The sequence below is a fragment of the Saccostrea echinata genome, unplaced genomic scaffold (genome assembly GCF_033153115.1).
Source record: "Saccostrea echinata isolate AGI-Se365-2 ecotype Australia unplaced genomic scaffold, CSIRO_AGI_Sech_v1 ptg000009l, whole genome shotgun sequence".
NCBI classification, from domain to species: domain Eukaryota; kingdom Metazoa; phylum Mollusca; class Bivalvia; order Ostreida; family Ostreidae; genus Saccostrea; species Saccostrea echinata.
The window spans coordinates 16,677,843-16,698,689 of record NW_026889758.1 but is presented as its reverse complement, the minus strand read 5'-3'; the positions used below and the strand labels follow the sequence as shown (position 1 = coordinate 16,698,689).

The window sequence follows — 20,847 nt, the reverse complement described above, 5'->3', positions numbered from 1 at the left end:
TCAGTTGTCACCTCAAACACTTACCTGCCATTCTAGTGTACTCTAGAGATGAAGCTAAAGGGTTAACCCATTATCCCAAGCTAGTAGGAAGCCATATATCAACACTACCAAAATATCATCATATTGTTTTCAGTTTAAAAAAACCCAAATGTGATGTAACTAGAAACCCAGACTCTGCTGTTTGACTGTAATCAGCATTATGTTATGTTAATATAACTTCCTGCGTTTTGTTGTTTTATTTCAGTTGAAGTGGACTCCAGATAGGGAAAAATTATGGAGCGGGTAATTGCCTTGGTTGACATGGATTGTTTTTATGTCCAAGTGGAACAGCGACAACACCCAGAGACAAAAGGTCTTCCCTGTGCTGTTGTGCAGTACAAAAAATGGAAAGGAGGAGGGTATGTGTCTTACTGCCAACATTTCAGAATCTCAGTATGTTATTTATCCTCGTAATGTCAGGGGTCTGAGTCCACTCGTGGGACCCCAGACAAACTTTATTTGCTATTTTACAGGATGACTGTAGAGATGTCTTTTGGGGAAATTATAGATCTTGATTGTTTTTCTTGCTCAACCAATCATATTAAGCCTTTCAGTGACAAACAATCTGTCAATTGATTATTTTTTGTGAACTTTTTGACTATGAATGTTATTACAAACAGGTAAATAAAGCTAAATAAGTAACTTCAATTAATGGCACTGAAGTTGGGCAGTCCTGTCCATCATTTTTGAAGAAGTTTTAATTTCATTTTAAATCATGTTGCAAGCAGTCTTACTGGAAAAAAAAATTATGTTTCCTCAATCTTGTTATTTCAGTAAGCTGAGGTCATAGGAAAGGAAACATGTATGTCTCTCAGATTACATTTTACACAGGGCCCTTTCATTATTTCTCTCTTTTCCAGCATTATTGCTGTTGGATATGAGGCTAGAGCGAAGGGAGTTACAAGAAATATGTGGGGAGATGATGCCAAAGCAAAATGTCCAAACATTCACTTCTTCCGTGTCCCAGAGGTCAGGGGCAAGGCTGACCTTACCAAGTAAACCATTATCCTTCAGTAATAATTTGTAATATTTTATGACTGTTGTCTGATTCTAGAAGGAAAAAGCCCAGTTTTAATGTTTTATCTTATAATTGGACTGCTTATGTTTACAGATTCCGGGAGGCGGGGGCTGAGGTGATAGCTGTACTGAGTAAGTTCAGTGACTGTGTAGAGCGTGCCAGTATTGATGAGGCCTACATTGATCTGACAGAGGAAGTGAAGAAAAGAATGGCATCTACTAAAACTCAGGATGTCTCAATGGAGCAGCTTCCCAACACATTTATTGTGGGCTGGGGTGATGACAAGGACGGATGTTAGTGTACTGTATATAATAAATGCTTTTTGGTTTTGCAGAATCCATATGTTTGCAGATAAATTGTCACTAGGTTGGAAAAAATTCCTTTGTCTATGATGCTTCAGTCTCTGCCTACTTTACTAGTCAGAATTTTAAGAGCTTTGATTTTTCCATGTAAAATACTGTAAAGTTTTTCATTCATTAGTGAAAGGAACAACTGTGCACTATACTGTATTTCTTGTTAACTTTTACACCCCATCCTATCTCTCACCCCACTTGCATTGGGGGGGGGGGGGGGGTTACTGTTATAGAAGAATCACTTTTCCACTCCATCTCACATGTTTCATAATAAAAAGAACATTAAAAGTCCAAACTTGGCAGAAAGGTACAATGAAACTTCTGACAGGAGGATCTGACTTGACCTTGATTGATCTTTTGAGGGAAGTTAAGGTTACAGGATAATTAGTAAAAATAATTTTTTTTAAAAATTGTATCTGTTGTATATCTCTGTTATGGAGAGACATAAAGTTTTTAAATAAGATGTTATTGACCCAAAATGACTGATATCTATCAAGCTTGTATCGTTGCTTTGAATCAATATCAAGGCCATTGGAAGGTCTCAAAAATTGAAAGTAAAAAAAATATTTTTATGTTGAACATTTGTGTGCTATTTCTCAAATTTTCAATCTTGTTAGTATGCCATAAATAGTAGGACAGGACTAATTTGACTTGAAATAAATGTTGTTATTTTTATTTATTATCATAAAATTTTAGCTAAAAGAAAGCAAGGAGTGGATGACTGGATTAAATTGTTACCATATAACAGCAGTAATGACAGTTCAGATCAGAAGTTACTGATTGGAGCACTCATAGCAGAGGAAATGCGGGCTGCAGTGTACAAGGAAACTGGCTTTAGATGTTCAGCAGGAATAGCACATAACAAGGTACATATATAAAGCAGGAATACCACATAACACGGTACATATATATAGCAGTAATAGCACATAACAAGGTACTTATATAAAGCAGGAATAGCACATAACAAGGTACATATATAAAGCAGGAATAACACGGTACATATATAAAGCAGGAATAGCACATAACAAGCTACATATATAAAGCAGGAATAGCACATAAGGTACATATGTAAAGCAGGAATGGCACATAACAAGGTACATATATATACCAGGAATAGCACATAACAAGGTACATATATATATATAGCAGGAATAGCACATGACAAGGTACATATATAAAGCAGGAATAGCACATAACAAGGTACATATATATAGCAGCACATAACAAGGTACATATATATATATATAGCAGGAATAGCACATGACAAGGTACATATATAAAGCAGGAATAGCACATAACAAGGTACATAAATATAGCAGCACATAACAAGGTACATATATATATATATATATATATATATATATATATATATATATATATATATATATATATATATATATATATATATATATATATAGCAGGAATAGCACATAACAAGGTACATATATAAAGGAGGAATAGCACATAACAAGGTACATATATAAAGGAGGAATAGTACATAACAAGGTACATATTGTAAACCAACTTTTACTTCTGTGCAAGAAATATACGTGAGTTTCGCCACCTATATTAACTCATGAATATTAAAGGGTTTTTATCACGTATCTAAATTTCTTAAAAATGAAACACTATTATATTCTTGAAACATATTATTATCGTTTAATTATGAAATAATGTTGAAAATAGCCGTAATTAGACGATAAAACGCCCGTAATATATGGTCCTCGAAGTAAATATCTCCACTAATTAGATAGGGGTCACGTGGTACTGAAACGTCATAGGTGTCAATGGTCAATAGAACTCGTAAAGCTTATCGTAAGAAAAAAAATAATGAATAGATTTTTACGCTAAATAAATAGAATACACAGTATGGCCGGTTGAAATTTTGACATAGACTATATTCCTTTGGTTATGGACTGTCAATCTTTTAGGTATGAACGTCCAGCAGAGAGAAATAACCCGAAAATAAGCCGACAATTGGAGAGAGGTCACCGAAGACAAAGCCGTTGACAACTCGGGACTTCAACTAAATAGAACGAATTACTAAAGTTTAACTTCGTAAACATTTATAAATGTGGGAATTTTAAATTCCTCTTCATTATTATTTTGATTAATTATAAATAAATAAATCCTGTATATCTTTTATCTGTTCTAGCAGTGCATATCATGTACTAGAAATGACACTTCTTCAATGGCGCCGTACGCCATTACGAAGTTCACAACATTCCTACTAGATTCTGTGCGACTTTTAAAAAATGCGTGTTTGTCATTTATTATTTTTTTAAAAAAAAAGGATCTTTCCTTAAAATATTTTATAGGACAGAAAAAAAATTGTGATCGATCGGGCATAAACGATTGTTCTGAATGGAGATAAACTCCATCGCATTTGCAGAGAAAGGCCCCCCTTTTATCTCTCGACCAAGTCCAGGAAATGTTGGGAAAAAATTCTTCCTGAAACCTTTCTTGTGCACATTTGTGCACCATAAAACCATAAATTATTCCTTACAAGTTGTCAATTATTCATTATCACTTAATTATTTTCTAACGGGTTTAAAAGACACAACAAATGAGCCCTTTTGTATACACAATAAGTACTTCGCTTGACCAGGATTGACACCTATGACGTCAGAGCAATGGCGCGTAACATCGGCGATCAAAATATGCATATTGAGAAATTCAAACTTTGAATCGCTGAAACATCAAAAATATTAATTTTCTAGCAAAGATTTTTAAATATATGATTTTAATAGCATGCAAACTTTGTCATATCAAAAAATTTTGAAATGTGATAAAAACCCTTTAATATATAATAAAGTATAATGCATAACCTATGTTTGGAACATGAAATTGATTAACCATTATAAAACAGGCTAAAGGATATTTAACAGATCAATTAAAGAATTACCTCTTCCAGTAGATTTTTTAATTGGATATTCTGTTTTATCATAACTAGATGTTGGCCAAGCTGGTGTGTGGACTCCATAAACCCAACAAGCAGACAATTCTACCCCAGAGTTCGGTTCAACAACTGTTTGACACATTACCCATTAATAAAATGTAAGTGTACTGTTTGAGACATTACCCCTCTATATAATGTAAGTGTACTGTTTGACACATTACCCCTCTAAAAAATGTGAGTCTACTGTTTGACACATTACCCCTCTATATAATGTAAGTGTACTGTTTGACACATTACTGTTTGACACATTACCCCTCTATATAATGTAAGTGTACTGTTTGAGACATTACCCCTCTATATAATGTAAGTGTACTGTTTGACACATTACCCCTCAATAAAATGTAAGTGTACTGTTTGACACATTACCCCTCTATATAATGTAAGTGTACTGTTTGAGACATTACCCCTCTATATAATGTAAGTGTACTGTTTGACACATTACCCCTCTATATAATGTAAGTGTACTGTTTGACACATTACCCCTCAGTAAAATGTAAGTGTACTGTTTGACACATTACCCCTCTATATATTTGTAAGTGTACTGTTTGACACATTACCCCTCAGTAAAATGTAAGTGTACTATTTGACACATTACCCCTCTATAAAATGTAATTCTAATAACTTCACTTGTAGTATGTATGAATCATTAATAACTTTTAATGATTTGTGAAGGTCAGATAGTTTTGTTTATGTTTGGTAAGTCAGTTTTGATACCATATTAAACATTGAAAAAAAAAACTTGTTCCACAAAATAAATGGCAGTATTTTGTTTAATTTGAATGACATTGAAGAGATTTCATTGTCTGAGAACCAGATTAGATATTTTAGAAGACCTATTGAATTCCTCACATATGTAATTTATATTGAAATGAATTTAGAAAATCCAGGGAAATGTTGCAAAAATGTCTAAATTTTCTTTATTATTAAATCTACCAGTTTCTGAAATCAGAAGATTAAGAATTCCATACATGTTGTTATGTTGTTGACATTATCTATTGTTGACTTTATCTGTCGTTGACATTATCTATTGTTGACATTATCTGTTATTGATTTCTGTTGTTGACATTATCTGTTGTTGACATCTGTTGTTGACATTATCTGTTATTGACATTATCTGTTGAAGACTTTATCTGTTTTTGACATTATCTATTGTTGACATTATGTGTTTTTGATTTTATCTGTTGTTGACATTATCAGTTGTTGACATTATCTGTCATTGACTTTATCTGTTGTTGACATTATCTATAGACGAAATCTTGGTGGTAAACTGGGCCAGTCGGTGATGGAGCAGCTGAGTATAGAGAAGATGGGAGAGTTGTGTCAATTTGAGCTCCATACTCTACAACAAAACTTTGGTGACAAAACTGGGTAAGATTTTTTATTTACAGCTATTAAATTGGATTCTTTTTAGCTCACCTGAGCTGAAAGCTCAAGTGAGCTTTTCTGATCACCCGTTGTCCGTCGTCCGTCCGTCTGTCTGTCCGTCTGTAAACTTTTCACATTTTCAACTTCTTCTCAAGAACCACTGGGCCAATTTTAACCAAACTTGGTACAAAGTATCCTTGGGGGAAGGGGAGTTTAAATTGTTAAAAGAAAGGGCCAAATCCCCTTACAAGGGGAGATAATCAAGAAAAGACAAAAATATGGTGGGGTCATAAAAAAATCTTCTTCTCAAGAACCACTGGGCCAGAAAAGCTGAAACTTATATGGAAGCATCCTGGGTTAGAGTAGATTCTAAATTGTTAAAATCATGACCCCGGGGGTAGGGCGGGGCCACAATAGGGAATCCAAGTTTTACATTGAAATATATAGGAAAAATCTTTAAAAATCTTCTTCTCAAGAACCACTGGGCCAGAAAAGCTGAAACTTATGTGGAAGCATCCTGGGGTAGTGTAGATTCTAATTTGTTCAAATCATGACCCCCGGGGGTAGGGCGGGGCCACAATAGGAAATACAAGTTTTACATTGAAATATATAGGAGAAATCTTTAAAAATCTTCTTCTCAAGAACCACTGAGCCAGAAAAGCTGAAACTTATGTGGATACATCCTGGGGTAATGTAGATTCTAAATTGTTCAAATCATGACCCCTGGGGGTAGGGCGGGGCCACAGTAGGGAATACAAGTTTTACATTGAAATATATAGGAGAAATCTTTAAAAATCTTCTTCTCAAGAACCACTGAGCCAGAAAAGCTGAAACTTATATGGAAGCATCCTGGGGTAGTGTAGATTCTAAATTGTTCAAATCATGACCCCCGGGGGTAGGGCGGGGCCACAATAGGGAATACAAGTTTTACATTGAAATATATAGGAAAAATCTTTAAAAATCTTCTTCTCAAGAACCACTGAGCCAGAAAAGCTGAAACTTATATGGAAGCATCCTGGATTAGAGTAGATTCTAAATTGTTAAAATCATGACCCCCGGGGGTAGGGCGGGGCCACAATAGGGAATCCAAGTTTTACATTGAAATATATAGGAAAAATCTTTAAAAATCTTCTTCTCAAGAACCACTAGGCCAGAAAAGCTGAAACTTATGTGGAAGCATCCTGGGGTAGTGTAGATTGTAAATTGTTCAAATCATGACCCCTGGGGGTAGGGCGGGGCCACAATAGGAAATACAAGTTTTACATTGAAATATATAGGAGAAATCTTTAAAAATCTTCTTCTCAAGAACCACTGAGCCAGAAAAGCTGAAACTTATGTGGATACATCCTGGGGTAATGTAGATTCTAAATTGTTCAAATCATGACCCCTGGGGGTAGGGCGGGGCCACAGTAGGGAATACAAGTTTTACATTGAAATATATAGGAGAAATCTTTAAAAATCTTCTTCTCAAGAACCACTGAGCCAGAAAAGCTGAAACTTATATGGAAGCATCCTGGGGTAGTGTAGATTCTAAGTTGTTCAAATCATGACCCCCGGGGGTAGGGCGGGGCCACAATAGGGAATACAAGTTTTACATTGAAATATATAGGAAAAATCTTTAAAAATCTTCTTCTCAAGAACCACTGAGCCAGAAAAGCTGAAACTTATATGGAAGCATCCTGGATTAGAGTAGATTGTAAATTGTTAAAATCATGACCCCCGGGGGTAGGGCGGGGCCACAATAGGGAATCCAAGTTTTACATTGAAATATATAGGAAAAATCTTTAAAAATCTTCTTCTCAAGAACCACTAGGCCAGAAAAGCTGAAACTTATGTGGAAGCATCCTGGGGTAGTGTAGATTGTAAATTGTTCAAATCATGACCCCTGGGGGTAGGGCGGGGCCACAATAGGAAATACAAGTTTTACATTGAAATATATAGGAGAAATCTTTAAAAATCTTCTTCTCAAGAACCACTGAGCCAGAAAAGCTGAAACTTATGTGGATACATCCTGGGGTAATGTAGATTCTAAATTGTTCAAATCATGACCCCTGGGGGTAGGGCGGGGCTACAGTAGGGAATACAAGTTTTACATTGAAATATATAGGAAAAATCTTGAAAAATCTTCTTCTCAAGAACCACTGAGCCAGAAAAGCTGAAACTTATGTGGAAGCATCCTGGGGTAGTGTAGATTCTAAATTGTTCAAATCATGACCCCTGGGGGTAGGGCGGGGCCACAATAGGGAATACAAGTTTTACATTGGAATATATAGGGAAAATCTTTTAAAATCTTCTTCTCAAGAACCACTGAGCCAGAAAAGCTGAAACTTATATGGAAGCATCCTGGTGTAGTGTAGATTCTAAATTGTTCAAATCATGACCCCCTGGGGTAGGGCGGGGCCACAATAGGGAATCCAAGTTTTACATTGAAATATATAGGAAAAATCTTTAAAAATCTTCTTCTCAAGAACCACTGAGCCAGAAAAGCTGAAACTTATGTGGAAGCATCCTGGGGTAGTGTAGATTCTAAATTGTTCAAATCATGACCCCTGGGGGTAGGGCGGGGCCACAATAGGGAATACAAGTTTTACATTGGAATATATAGGGAAAATCTTTTAAAATCTTCTTCTCAAGAACCACTGAGCCAGAAAAGCTGAAACTTATGTGGAAGCATCCTGGGGTAGTGTAGATTCTAATTTGTGCAAATCATGACCCCTGGGGGTAGGGCGGGGCCACAATAGGGAATCCAAGTTTTACATTGAAATATATAGGAGAAATCTTTAAAAATCTTCTTCTCAAGAACCACTGAGCCAGAAAAGCTGAAACTTATGTGGAAGCATCCTGGGGTAGTGTAGATTCTAAATTGTTCAAATCATGACCCCTGGGGGTAGGGCGGGGCCACAATAGGGAATCCAAGTTTTACATTGAAATATATAGGAAAAATCTTGAAAAATCTTCTTCTCAGGAACCACTGAGCCAGAAAAGCTGAAACTTATGTGGAAGCATCCTCAAGTAATGTACACTCTAAATTGTTCAAATCACGACCCCAGGGATGGGGGGGGGGGGGGGGGCACAATAGGGAATCCAAGTTTTACATTGAAATATATAGGAAAAATCTTTAAAAATCTTCTCAAGAACCACTGGACCAGAAAAACTGAAACTTATGTGGAAGCATCCTGGGGTAGTGTAGATTCTAAATTGTTCAAATCATGGCCCCCGGGGTAGGGCGGGGCCACAATAGGTATTACAAGGGGGGAAGTCTGGTAATGAAGAGCATGGCCAAAGTTACTCAGGTGAGCGATGTGGCCCATGGGCCTCTTGTTGTTTGTATTAAATTAAAGGAGCATGGTTACACTTTCATTGTTGTTTTGTTTACAGTTTTGATTTTTTATTTTTTTTTTTGAAAATTTGCTCCATTGTAATGACTTAAAATTACCTGAAAATTCTTTATACTCAATGACAACTGCATTTTTTATAACCTTACACCAAACACATGTGTTTGAAAACTTTTGACCAAGCTCTGTTATCATTAATGTCAACTGTTTTACTGGGGTTGTTTGATTTGCTGACATTGTTCACTTCACTGACCATAAACTGACAACACTCGTGTGTTGGTTTTGCTTTCTTGCAATATGTAAGTCATGAAATTCTGCTGAAAATTTTGACAATTTCATGCATTAACTTTGAATCTCTGTCTATGCCCCATTAAGAATTATAATTGGCTACACTATTTGATGTTTAAAAAAAAAAATTGACAAAGATGGGAAAACAAAATGTGGCTTATAAAAGTTCCTGTAAAGCCCTACCATACACTCCATTATGAATATATATTACTGCTTGTAAAGAGAACTCATTAATGAACCAGATATAGTAATCATGTAAAGGTGCATTTAAAATATGTATATTTAATGTTCCCTTCCTGGAAATGTGACATAGTGGAAATGTGAGGTTGAATTCTACAGGGCCTGGTTGTATGAAGTTTGTCGAGGAGTTGAACATGAACCAGTGTCAGCCAGACAGCTGCCAAAGTCCATTGGATGCAGCAAGAACTTCCCAGGAAAAACATGTCTGGACACGAAAGATAAAGTATACAGCCTGCTCTCTTTAGATAATTTAAAAGATGTATTTTATTTTTGTCAGTTTATGTGTGGTAAAGGTAATTTACAAATTGTTGGTAATTGGCAAACCTGTTATGTTTTATACAATTGATGCAGTAGTATGGTCTTAATTGTACGGAGTGCATGTATTATATAACAGTTTAGAATTATTTTAAGTAGGAAAATAGACCTGCTTTTTCTTAGGGAGTCAGAAAGCCCTACTTCAAACTAACCATCAACAGAGTTGATAGGTTATAGAAGAATTTATTTCTCCATTAGGAGATGCATAGAAAACTTTTATTTTTGTTCAGGTAAAATTCTGGTTATTAGAACTCTCCAAAGAAGTGGAAGAAAGGCTGATCAAAGACAAAGAATTGGTAACTCAAGATTGCTTTTTTAGCTCACCTGAGCCGAAGGCTCAAGTGAGCTTTTCTGATCACATTTTGTCCGTCGTCCGTCCGTCCGTCTGTCCGTCTGTCTGTCCGTCTGTCTGTCCGTCCGTCTGTAAACTTTTCACATTTTTGACTTCTTCTCAAGAACCACTGGGCCAATTTTGACCAAACTTGGTACAAAGCATCCTTGGGTGAAGGGAAATTTAAATTGTTAAAATGAAGGGCCAAGTCCCCTCACAAGGGGAGATAATCAAGAGAAGACAAAAATAGGGTGGGGTCATTAAAAAATCTTCTTCTCAAGAACCACTGGGCCAGAAAAGCTGAAACTTATATGAAAGCATCCTGGGGTAGTGTAGATTATAAATTGTTCAAATCATGACCCCCGGGGGTAGGGCGGGGCCACAATTGGGAATACAAGTTTTACATTGAAATATATAGGAAAAATCTTAAAAAATCTTCTTCTCAAGAACCACTGGGCCAGAAATACTGAAACTTATATGGCAGCATCCTGGGGTAGTGTAGAATCTAAATTGTTCAAATCATGACCCCCGGGGGTAGGACGGGGCCACAGTAGGGAATCCAAGTTTTACACTGAAATATATAAGAAAAATCTTTACAAATCTTCTTCTCAAGAACCACTGGGTCAGAAATATTGAAACTTATATGGAAGCATCCTGGGGTAGTGTAGAATCTAAATTGTTCAAATCATGACCCCGGGGGTAGGGCGGGGCCACAGTAGGGAATCCAAGTTTTACATTGAAATATATATGAAAAATCTTTACAAATCTTCTTCTCAAGAACCACTGGGTCAGAAATATTGAAACTTATATGGAAGCATCCTGGGGTAGTGTAGAATATAAATTGTTCAAATCATGACCCCGGGGGTAGGGCGGGGCCACAATAGGGAATCCAAGTTTTACATTGAAATACATAAGAAAAATTTTTACAAATCTTCTTCTCAAGAACCACTGGGCCAGAAAAACTGAAACTTATATGGAAGCATCCTGGGGTAGTGTAGATTATAAATTGTTCAAATCATGACCCCCGGGGTAGGGCGGGGCCATAATAGGGAATCCAAGTTTTACATTGAAATACATAAGAAAAATCTTTACAAATCTTCTTCTCAAGAACCACTGGGCCAGAAAAGCTGAAACTTATATGGAAGCATCCTGGAGTAGTGTAGATTATAAATTATTCAAATCATGACCCCCGGGGGTAGGGCGGGGCCACAGTAGGGAATCCAAGTTTTACATTGAAATATATAAGAAAAATCTTTACAAATCTTCTTCTCAAGAACCACTGGACCAATAAAGCTGAAACTTATTTGGAAGCATCCTGAGGTAGTGTAGATTCTAAATTGTTCAAATCATGACCCCCGGGGGTAGGGCGGGGCCACAATAGGTATATTAAAAGGGTGGAAATCTGGTAAAGAACAGCATGGCCAAAGTTACTCAGGTGAGCGATGTGGCCCATGGGCCTCTTGTTTATACACTTTATATCTTAAGATTGGATGTATTATGGTATGGTGTTCATGTCCATCCATCTGTCTGTCTGCTAGCTTTTTCATGTCCGGCTCATAGCTAAAATATTACGAGGCCTAGAATAATTAAACTGTGTATGCTGATACATCTTGAGAAGAAAGTATGTTGCACATTAGAAATAGGTCACTGTGACCTTTAATTTAGAAAATATGGCCAAATATGACAAAACCCTGTCTGGCTAATACCTGGAAAACTATTAGACATACAATTATCATACTAATGCACCCTAGGTAGAGGGTTTGTCACACCCTACATTAAGGTCACTGTGACCTTTAAGGTGATATTTTTAAAAAAAATATGTGTTTAAGAGACATAATCCTTACAGATATAAGAGTATTGGAGTAACCTTATTTGAAAATGATAAATCAAGAAAATACATGATACATGTATACTCTACAGACATATATAACAAATATAATATTTAGGGTGAGTTAACCATGCATCAGACACCCTCATACTGGAACAAGTTCTAGAAATATCCCTACCAACTAAATATTATGCTATTTGATGAGAAAATATCATCAAGAAATGAATTTTTTGGAATGAGCCATTCACCATGGATAGGACAATGTTCACCATGTTTTAAGATGTTTCAAGAATTATTGAATTCAGTATAAGAAAACTAGAAGGCTAGATTTGAGTTCTGATTCACCATTGACACCTATGGTGTTTCAGTACCATGTGACCTGCTATCTAGCTAGTGGAGATTTTTACTGCAGAGACTCTATATTACAGGCAATTAATCACCAAATTATGGCTGTTTTCAAGCAAATGGCTTTGTTCATCATTGATGAACAAAGCTGCAGATGGGCATTTGTGTAACTCCAGCACAGCCAGCTGAGAAATATATTATGTACTATTTGTTCTAATTAATAACTACAGCATAGGAGATGCAAATCAAACATTTATAGGAATGTAAAAAACCATTGAAATCTTTGTATCAAGAATGATATTTTCTTCCATGCTGACAGATGATAATTAATATTTGATAGGTGTATCATATGCCGTGGCAATGCACTTTATTAGTCCCCTACCGGTGAAACCGGAGGGGACTATAGGTTTTTTACATTTGTATCTAATGCAAAGTATAGTTGTTTTCAAATGTCAAATTTATTTGTCAAAACAATATTTTCGAGCATTGCGTATTGATCATGTTGTACATATACTTTGAGATATCAGAGAGAAAACAAATTCAAAGTGAATATAAATCCTTTAATAATACCTAAGAACTATCGTTGTCTATAGTCATTATTCACACTGTTGTAAATCTTACGTCAAATTTACATGACCTTTCAGAATAATCGTGTGGCCAAGTCTATGACTGTCAGTGTGCGATACATGAGTAACCCTTCCCCCATCGTAGCCAGTAGAGCCTGCGCTGTGACTAAATATGATGCCGAGAAGTTTGCCAATGATGCCTATGCCTTGATTCTGAAACTTAATCATGCTCCAGCTCATCAGAGTGCGTGGTATGTATGATGGTATTAGAGGAAAACAGGATAAGGATTTAATAACCATGTAGGAACATTTTGAAGTATTTCTCCCTACAAGCTTTTTATTAGTCCCCTACCGGTGAAACTGGAGGGGACTATAGGTTTCCTCTGAGTCTGTCCGTCCATTCTGTCTGTCCGTCTGTCTGTCTAGCTGTCTGTCTGTCTGTCCCTCTATCAGTCTGTCCCACTTGGTTTTCCGCACTTTTTTCCTAAACGCTTGCAGATATTGAGCTGATTTTTGGTATGTGAGTGTATCTTGATGAGTTACAGATCAAGTTTGCATTTCATTCCGCTTCATTGATTTTTGACGGAATTACGACCTTTTCAATTTTTAGGGGTTTTCCGCAATTTTCTTCTAAACGCTTGCAGATATTGAGCTGATTTTTGGTATGTGACTTTACCTTGATTAGTTATAGATCAAGTTTGCATTTCATCCCGCTTCATTGATTTTTGACGGAATTATAGCATTTTCAATTTTTACGGGAACCAGATTACACTTGCCGGTAGGGGACTAGTATTGCTAATGCAATACTCTCAGAATGCTTGTTAATTTTTATTTCCATCTAATATATACTGGATTGAAATCATGCTACATATTGAAAATGCTGGTATATTCAACTGTGTAATGCAAGAGAATATTAAAAGAAAAATCATGCTAGAGTAAAAAAACATAAACTTATTTAAACATCAATTACCAGTATTTACAATGTATGTATAATTTTCAGGTCACCACCTATTCTTTGCTTAGGAGTGTCAGCCACAAAGTTTCTTGACGAGAGTAACAACCAATCAACACTGTCTTTCTTTGTGGGACAGAAGACATTAGGCTCTATCTCAGCAAGTCAGTCAGAAGCCACACCTCCAAAATCAGAGACTAAAACCATCGCTAGCTTCTTCAGGAGAGGAAAGGACTGCTCAGTGATAACTTCCAGTCAGAATGACAGTACTAGAGATCAACAGAACTCTATAACACATGAACAGGGGGATTCCTCTTCAAAGTCCACTCACCCCAAAAAGCAATCCCAAGAAAATAAAAATTTTGATGAAGGGAATGTTTTAGATTTACCTGAGAAAGATTTAACTCTCAAAAAATCAGATGTTACATCTGAACAATTGATTGACAATGAGAAGAATCATAGTCCTCACAGATTTTTTGCAACAAGAAAATTAAAGAATGATTTAGTTCATAATTTACCAAAAGATTCAACTCCTGTTGGAACGCAAGACAGGAAACGGTCAAACTTTGAACATATGAGTGAAATGAACAGTGTTGAAGATGCTAGTATAGACAATAAAATTTCCCAGAATTCAGTGGATCCTGACTTTATAGCAGCACTTCCTCCTGAGATCAGAGAGGAAGTTTTGAGTCAAGTGAGTTCTGTGCCCGCTCCACCTGTAGATAACCAATGTAAGGAATATCTAGTTCAAAAACAGAAAGACAGAACTAGTCTTGAAAAATTCCTGAACAAGCAAGATTCTTCTGTCTCTAATTTAGAAAATTCAGAAGAAGCAGGAAAGAACCTGGCCATTTGTGAGAAGTGCAATAAACAGATTGAGAAATCTGAGATGACAGAGCACCTAGACTATCATTTTGCCAAGGAACTTCAAAAAGAACTGTCTTGGACCTCTGATAAAAACAGTGGACAGTCAGCTCAAAGCAGTGGACAGAGGAAAAGGTCATTAGGATGTAGTGGTAAATCACCAAAAAAAGTAATGAAAAAGTTAAAAAATAATGCAGGACTTACACAAACGATATCTCATTTTTTCAAATAAAAACTCTGTTTGACTTTATGTTCTGTTGTTTTTGTCATCTTTTGCTTACAAAGACCAGGGGTCCCAGTGAGATTTATTATCATGCAAGATATTGGGACATATGGAATTATCTAGAATCAATTGTTAAAAATCAAAATTTAAGTGGTGATATTCTAAATATTCTGATATTCTAATGAAAAATTCATGGGCAGGTCCTCATCCAGTGAAATCAAGAAAAAACAGGCTTACCCTTCACCTGTCTATCTCCAGAAGTTATTATACCCTCTGCTTGAAAAGCAGGGGGTGTATATATAGTGATGGGGGTGTCCGTCCATTTGTTATGCTTTGAGGTACCCATTACTTATCCGCAACTCCTCTTATACTAATGAATAAAATTTAATGAGACTTTCACAGAATCTTTGTTACATAGAGCCATTGTGTATATCCTTATTTACTTTTTGATTGGACACATATTTCGGGTTTCCAATAGCAAAACATAGACACTGCCATTCTTTCTATAATATTGAATGGGTACCCGTCTCTTATCCGCAACTCCTCCTATACCACTGAATAAAATTTAATGATACTTTCACAGAATCTTTATTATATAGTACTATTGTGACCTCCTATTTTACTTTTTGATCTGACTGTGAAGTTCTAGGGGTTTATCCGAACAATAGCTCTAAGAACCAGTCCTTAAGAAGTGACTATTCACAAGGTCCCTCACAAAATATTGTGGATCCTGTGTTCAAGTTAGGAACTATAGATCTTTATAGATCTAATTAAAAAAAAAACAACAGCAGAGTTTTGATTCAACGAATATAATAATATCCAATCACAGTTTACAAACCAAGTACAAGCTATATGTTTTGTTCACTATCTCTCTCTCCTTATATATACTCTGTCTAACACCTAACGTCATTAGAGCACCCTTTAGGGCATTAGGCTCCATAGTTAGGGCACCTGTTAGGGCGTTAGGCTCCATGATTAGGGCACCTGTTAGGGCTTTAGGTTCCATGATTTGGGCACCTGTTAAGGCATTAGGCTCTAAGTATTAGGGCCGCTGCACCATTGTTAGGTGTCAAGACACCTAATACATTTAGAACATCTGTTAGGCGCCATGATTAGGGCGCTAATTAGGCTCCAAGATTAGGGCACTAATCAGACTCCATGGTTAGGGCCTTTCACACAACAAAAATTCAATTCATCTTTTATTTATAACAGTAACGTATTTACATATTAAAAAACAAAAACATTACAGAATATCTAGGTCAAGTTTTGTTTTGGGTAGGATCGAGCAATTTTTGACAGATTTATGCCCCTTGGACTAAGAAAAATTCCAATTATTTGCAGTTTCCGTTTATTTTCTTTGCAGAGGTTGCACATACTGAAATGAAATTTGGAATACATATTTATCATAAGAATATCTAGGTAAAGTTTTGTTTTGGGTACGATCGAGCAATTTTTGACAGAGTTATGCCCCTTGGACTTAGAAAAATTCCAATTATTTGCCTTCCGTTCATTATCTCTGCGAAGGTTGAACAAATGAATTACTGATACATCATGAGAAACATGTTTTTGCGAAAGATGTGATGTAGAAGACTATTTCTGGTTGATTGCTAAAATGTAATTTGAAAATAGGCTAGATGATTCATTTGGTACAAAATTTCACATTTTTAAGCACGTTTTTCTAAAAATTTGCTACCTCTGGGTCATTTCTCCATGATTTTCAAATGTAATTTGTATGCATTCTAATTCAAAGAAATAATCATTTGTTTAAAAAAAAAAAAATGGAGAGAAGACCCCGGCAGAGACCATAAAAAATGAGCTCCCCCCCCCCCCCCAAAATTCAATGTGTAAATGCGGTGCTTCATTATCGTTTTAAATTCCAAGTTGTATGCGTAGCGATGATAGCTCAGTAGCTACCGTTCAGTGCAATGGAGTCGAAATTTTTTTAGTTCGACCCTCGCATGGAGCGTTAATAATTTTTTTTTAATGCAAACAATCAATTCTTTTGTCACTTTAATTTTTTTTTTGTACTGATTTATTTTAAAAAGGATAAAATCTGGTTCTGTTGCATCGAATGCGAAAGCAATTCTTCCAAGCTACTGATACTTAAATGTACACATGTACGTGTGATTGCATAAATTTATTAACTATACCCTTACTATCTCGGAGGTATTTATTATTTATGTGAAGCATTACTATGTTGTAGTTTGATTATTAAGATAAGCAGACCTAAATATTAAAATTTGACATGTTATTTCCAGGTATCCCAGACTACCTTAAACTATAAATGTTTCATACACATGAATCCTGCAGATCACACGCCAAATACGACCATCTTTTTTTCGGAATTCGAGTGACTTAACTTACAATAATTCATTTTTTCTATTTTTTGCGAAATAAAACATATTTCTCCTCGCCTAAGGAGGTAGTATTTTATATTTAGATGCCCAAAAGGCCCAGAAGGAATTGATGTATTCATCCAAGTTTTGTTTACAATATTCAGGAATCTGAAGTAAGGGTTACAGGGCCCCGTTTTACAAAAGAACCTTTACGCCTAAGATAAAAATGTAACTTTGTGAATAACTTTCTTTATTACATTTATTTAAAATTGGTTATAATATTTTTAAAAAGAATTTAGAGCGACAATCTTATGCCAGCAATTTTGAACATAGTCTCGTTCAACCAGACACTCGGCTGTCTCCCTAAACCCCGACGAGTAGAGTCTGATAAAAGACTGTAACGCCAAAACGAGGTTTACCGAAATTCTGATAAAGTTCTTGATTGGCTGAAAAGAACACCTCCAAAATTGAATCAAATACATGTAAATCGGCAGAAAAACTTAAGATTTAAAAGTTAAATATCTACAAGTTATAGCAGTTAGAAAGGGATTATTTGCGGTGTTCCCCACCGGTTATGGGTGAGTGTGTTATACACTGATATGCAAAAATTATTGTCAGAAGCAAAAGTGAAAGTAGTGTACCATACCGGCGTAGAACATATTTCATCGATTGTTATTATTATTTCTCCTTTGATAACCCTAATGAAGGATCAGTTTATTAATATAAAATCACAATCTAACAGAAGAAACATTTAAATAACATTCATTTTCAAATGGGTCATCAAAATGAAAACAAGGTAACGCCCTCTGTCGGTTACAAACGCTATCTAAGTCTTTACCAGACTCTCTGCTCCTCGGAGGTTACGGAGACAGCCGAGTGACCTGGTTGAACGAAACTATTTTGAACAGAAACATTTTATTTTGCAAGATTATACAATCAACTAAAGTTTTTGGTCTTAGTCGTAAGTTCTTTTGTAAAACGGGCCCCAGTACAATATAGGGTCAATTGTAGCCATGGAAAAAAACTGAAACTGGTTAAATTCAAAACTGTTTAATGCGTAACTAGTACATTGATAAAATCACATGGGCCCCAATGCGTTCATTTATGAATATTTATTCTGCACTTTACTTATGCTTTTGACTCTCTCGTTCTTTCATTTGTGTTATTTTTTATTGTAAAGAAATTTACAAGTAGAAAGTTTTTTTTCACATAAAAAAAATAGTACGTGAGAATTAGCTACAGATCGGTAGCTCGCTGGTCTGAAAAAAAAATGGGATGCACGACCATCCATCCAAATTTATTCAGACCAGCGAGCTTCAGTTCTACAGCTATGTGAGAACAAGAGCAATTTTGATCTTGACCTTCGAGAAAACAATACGAATATCTCTTCTTCTTTTTTTTTTTCTTTCTTTCTTTTCTTTTTTTTTTTTTTTTTTTAGCTATTTTTAGGTCACCTGAGTCACTCAGTTGACCTATTGCTATCTGTTTTCGTCTGTCGTCAAACAGCGTACACAATTGTGATAAGTGAAGCAAATGAGAATTACTCCTTTTTCCTAAATGTTGTTAATCAAGGATTCCTTGTATATAATTTATAATTAACAGGTGATTTGATTGAATGAGAATGCAAGAAAGAATGTTATATATATATAGAAACAAAATAAAAATGAATTTTTGGTTTAAATGAGCAAAGTATGCTCAAAGTCAGATTCTTGCATGGAAAGCAGTATAAAAGATTGACAAAGATTATTTAGATATATTTAGCAAAAGTTGTAATTGTACACAGTATGTTTACACTGTGGTGATCTAAGATACTGTCACTGGTAGAAGAGTCAAGGTTGACAAGAGACTGGATATCGCTGTTTTATACTTTATCAAACAAAGAATCGGAGAGAGCCAGGGTGACTTATTGTAATTTGTGACAAGTGGCAAATAGCCAAGTTGTGTACCCAAGTCCGTGTGTACTTAATTGTAGCACTATGCAAGTGACAAAAATCTATCATTCTGTATATATTGAATACCTTACACAATAGGCAAGTGTCCATTGTGTTTGTATATTTTGCATTCATTATCATCCCTGTAAGACTTGGAAAACCAAGTATGATCCCAAGGAGATCACTCGGGTCTAGCACGTTACAATAAGCAAGGATATTTTTACCAGATTTTTGAAATTCTTGGGCAACATTGCTTCGTTTATCAGTTAATTTTGTTTTATACTTCTATGGATCCTTTACAGTGTTGTATTATACTCAGGTGACCGTTAAGGCCCCTAGGCCTCTTGTTAACTTTAGGTTTTAAAATGCATGAAATACTACATTACCCAAATATGAAATAGCAATATTATTAATCTAGTCGACACTTTCCACTTTGACTCTTGTTCTGGAGAGACAAAATCTATCAATCTTTTATCTCTATTACATAACAGGTTTGTAAATCACATTAGTCATATAAACTCACCTTATTTTCTTGATTAGTAATCATTCTAATAAAGTGGTTCATTCTTATTTTGTCGGGACACATTATTTCGAACGACATCTTTCTCGGCTCTCGAAAGAAGGTAATATATTTTCAGTAAGTATGGGAATCCTGAAGTTTGAGCCGTGTGTGTTATTTACTGACTGAGAAGTATAAATGTTGATCAGTATAAGGCTCTTCTGAGGCACTGCTTTCCTGCATAGTGAAACATTTTTTAAAAAACCTAAAGTTAAATCTTAGTTCTTAAGGTGAAACGACCATCTGGTTAGAGAGATAACTTCCCAGGAAATAAGCCCAATCTATCCCAATGTTGGTCTTACCAGAACTTAATAATGGAGACCATTCTCTAGTGAGTCCATTCAATGTAAGACGCAAACATTGACTTCTATTTTCTTAAGCTAATATTTTTGATAGTTATTGATAACATTTGACCTAAAACAATTCTTTAACTGCTACAAATTTATATATTTCTATCTCTTTATAAACACATTTAAAAACTATAGTAATTTGTCACGCAAGATACATGTATGTATAATTTTTTCATTATTAGTACTTTTTTACATAAAAAATATTTTAAAGAAAGAAAAAAGTTTGCTGATGAATGTGTTTTTTTTATGCAAGCACAGATAACAAAGTGATAAACAGAGCTTCATTATGTTTTCTGATGAGAATTTAATATTTATGGACCTAAGTATTTTCATATATACCTTATATTTTCAATTTATGTTGCGATAATAGATTATTGTTCTTTCTATTCACTGTGTCAAATTTTCTTCATACTTTATACCCATTTTCATTTGAATCTAGTGCTATTGTTGTTGACGAAAATCGAAAGAAGGGAATTGGGAATTTTAAATTTTTGGGGGATAAAATTTAGAGCAGTGGGTTGTTACCCCTCAATGCATAGGTGTAATTACACATACATTATGAACGGTTATTGAAGAGAAAATTTTAAGTTTCCTTTTTTTTAAAAAAAAATCACCTTAAATAGAAGTTTTGTTTTCTTAGAATCTTCTGA

At 35.4% G+C, this 20,847-nt stretch overlaps 1 protein-coding gene across 1 annotated transcript; it reads left to right on the top strand.

Annotated features, from left to right (window-relative positions):
- The first annotated feature begins 245 nt into the window (after nucleotides 1-245).
- LOC133181888 (DNA polymerase eta-like) lies at nucleotides 246-15,048 on the top strand. The gene is made up of 10 exons (XM_061316539.1): nucleotides 246-398; nucleotides 900-1,034; nucleotides 1,151-1,350; nucleotides 2,107-2,276; nucleotides 4,364-4,467; nucleotides 5,618-5,737; nucleotides 9,697-9,820; nucleotides 10,143-10,208; nucleotides 13,061-13,233; nucleotides 13,983-15,048. Exons 1-10 carry the CDS (start codon nucleotides 274-276, stop codon nucleotides 15,028-15,030), a joined length of 2,265 nt encoding a protein of 754 aa, XP_061172523.1. The 5' UTR covers nucleotides 246-273; the 3' UTR covers nucleotides 15,031-15,048.
- Nucleotides 15,049-20,847: the final 5,799 nt, after the last annotated feature.

Bases quoted from the DNA above. Each gene is read 5' to 3' on its own strand.
- LOC133181888 (XM_061316539.1), top strand. From the start codon at position 274: ATGGAGCGGGTAATTGCCTTGGTTGACATGGATTGTTTTTATGTCCAA. The intron at 399-899 runs GTATGTGTCTTA...TCTCTTTTCCAG, and splicing joins AAAAAATGGAAAGGAGGAGG to CATTATTGCTGTTGGATATG. The intron at 4,468-5,617 runs GTAAGTGTACTG...CATTATCTATAG, and splicing joins ACATTACCCATTAATAAAAT to ACGAAATCTTGGTGGTAAAC.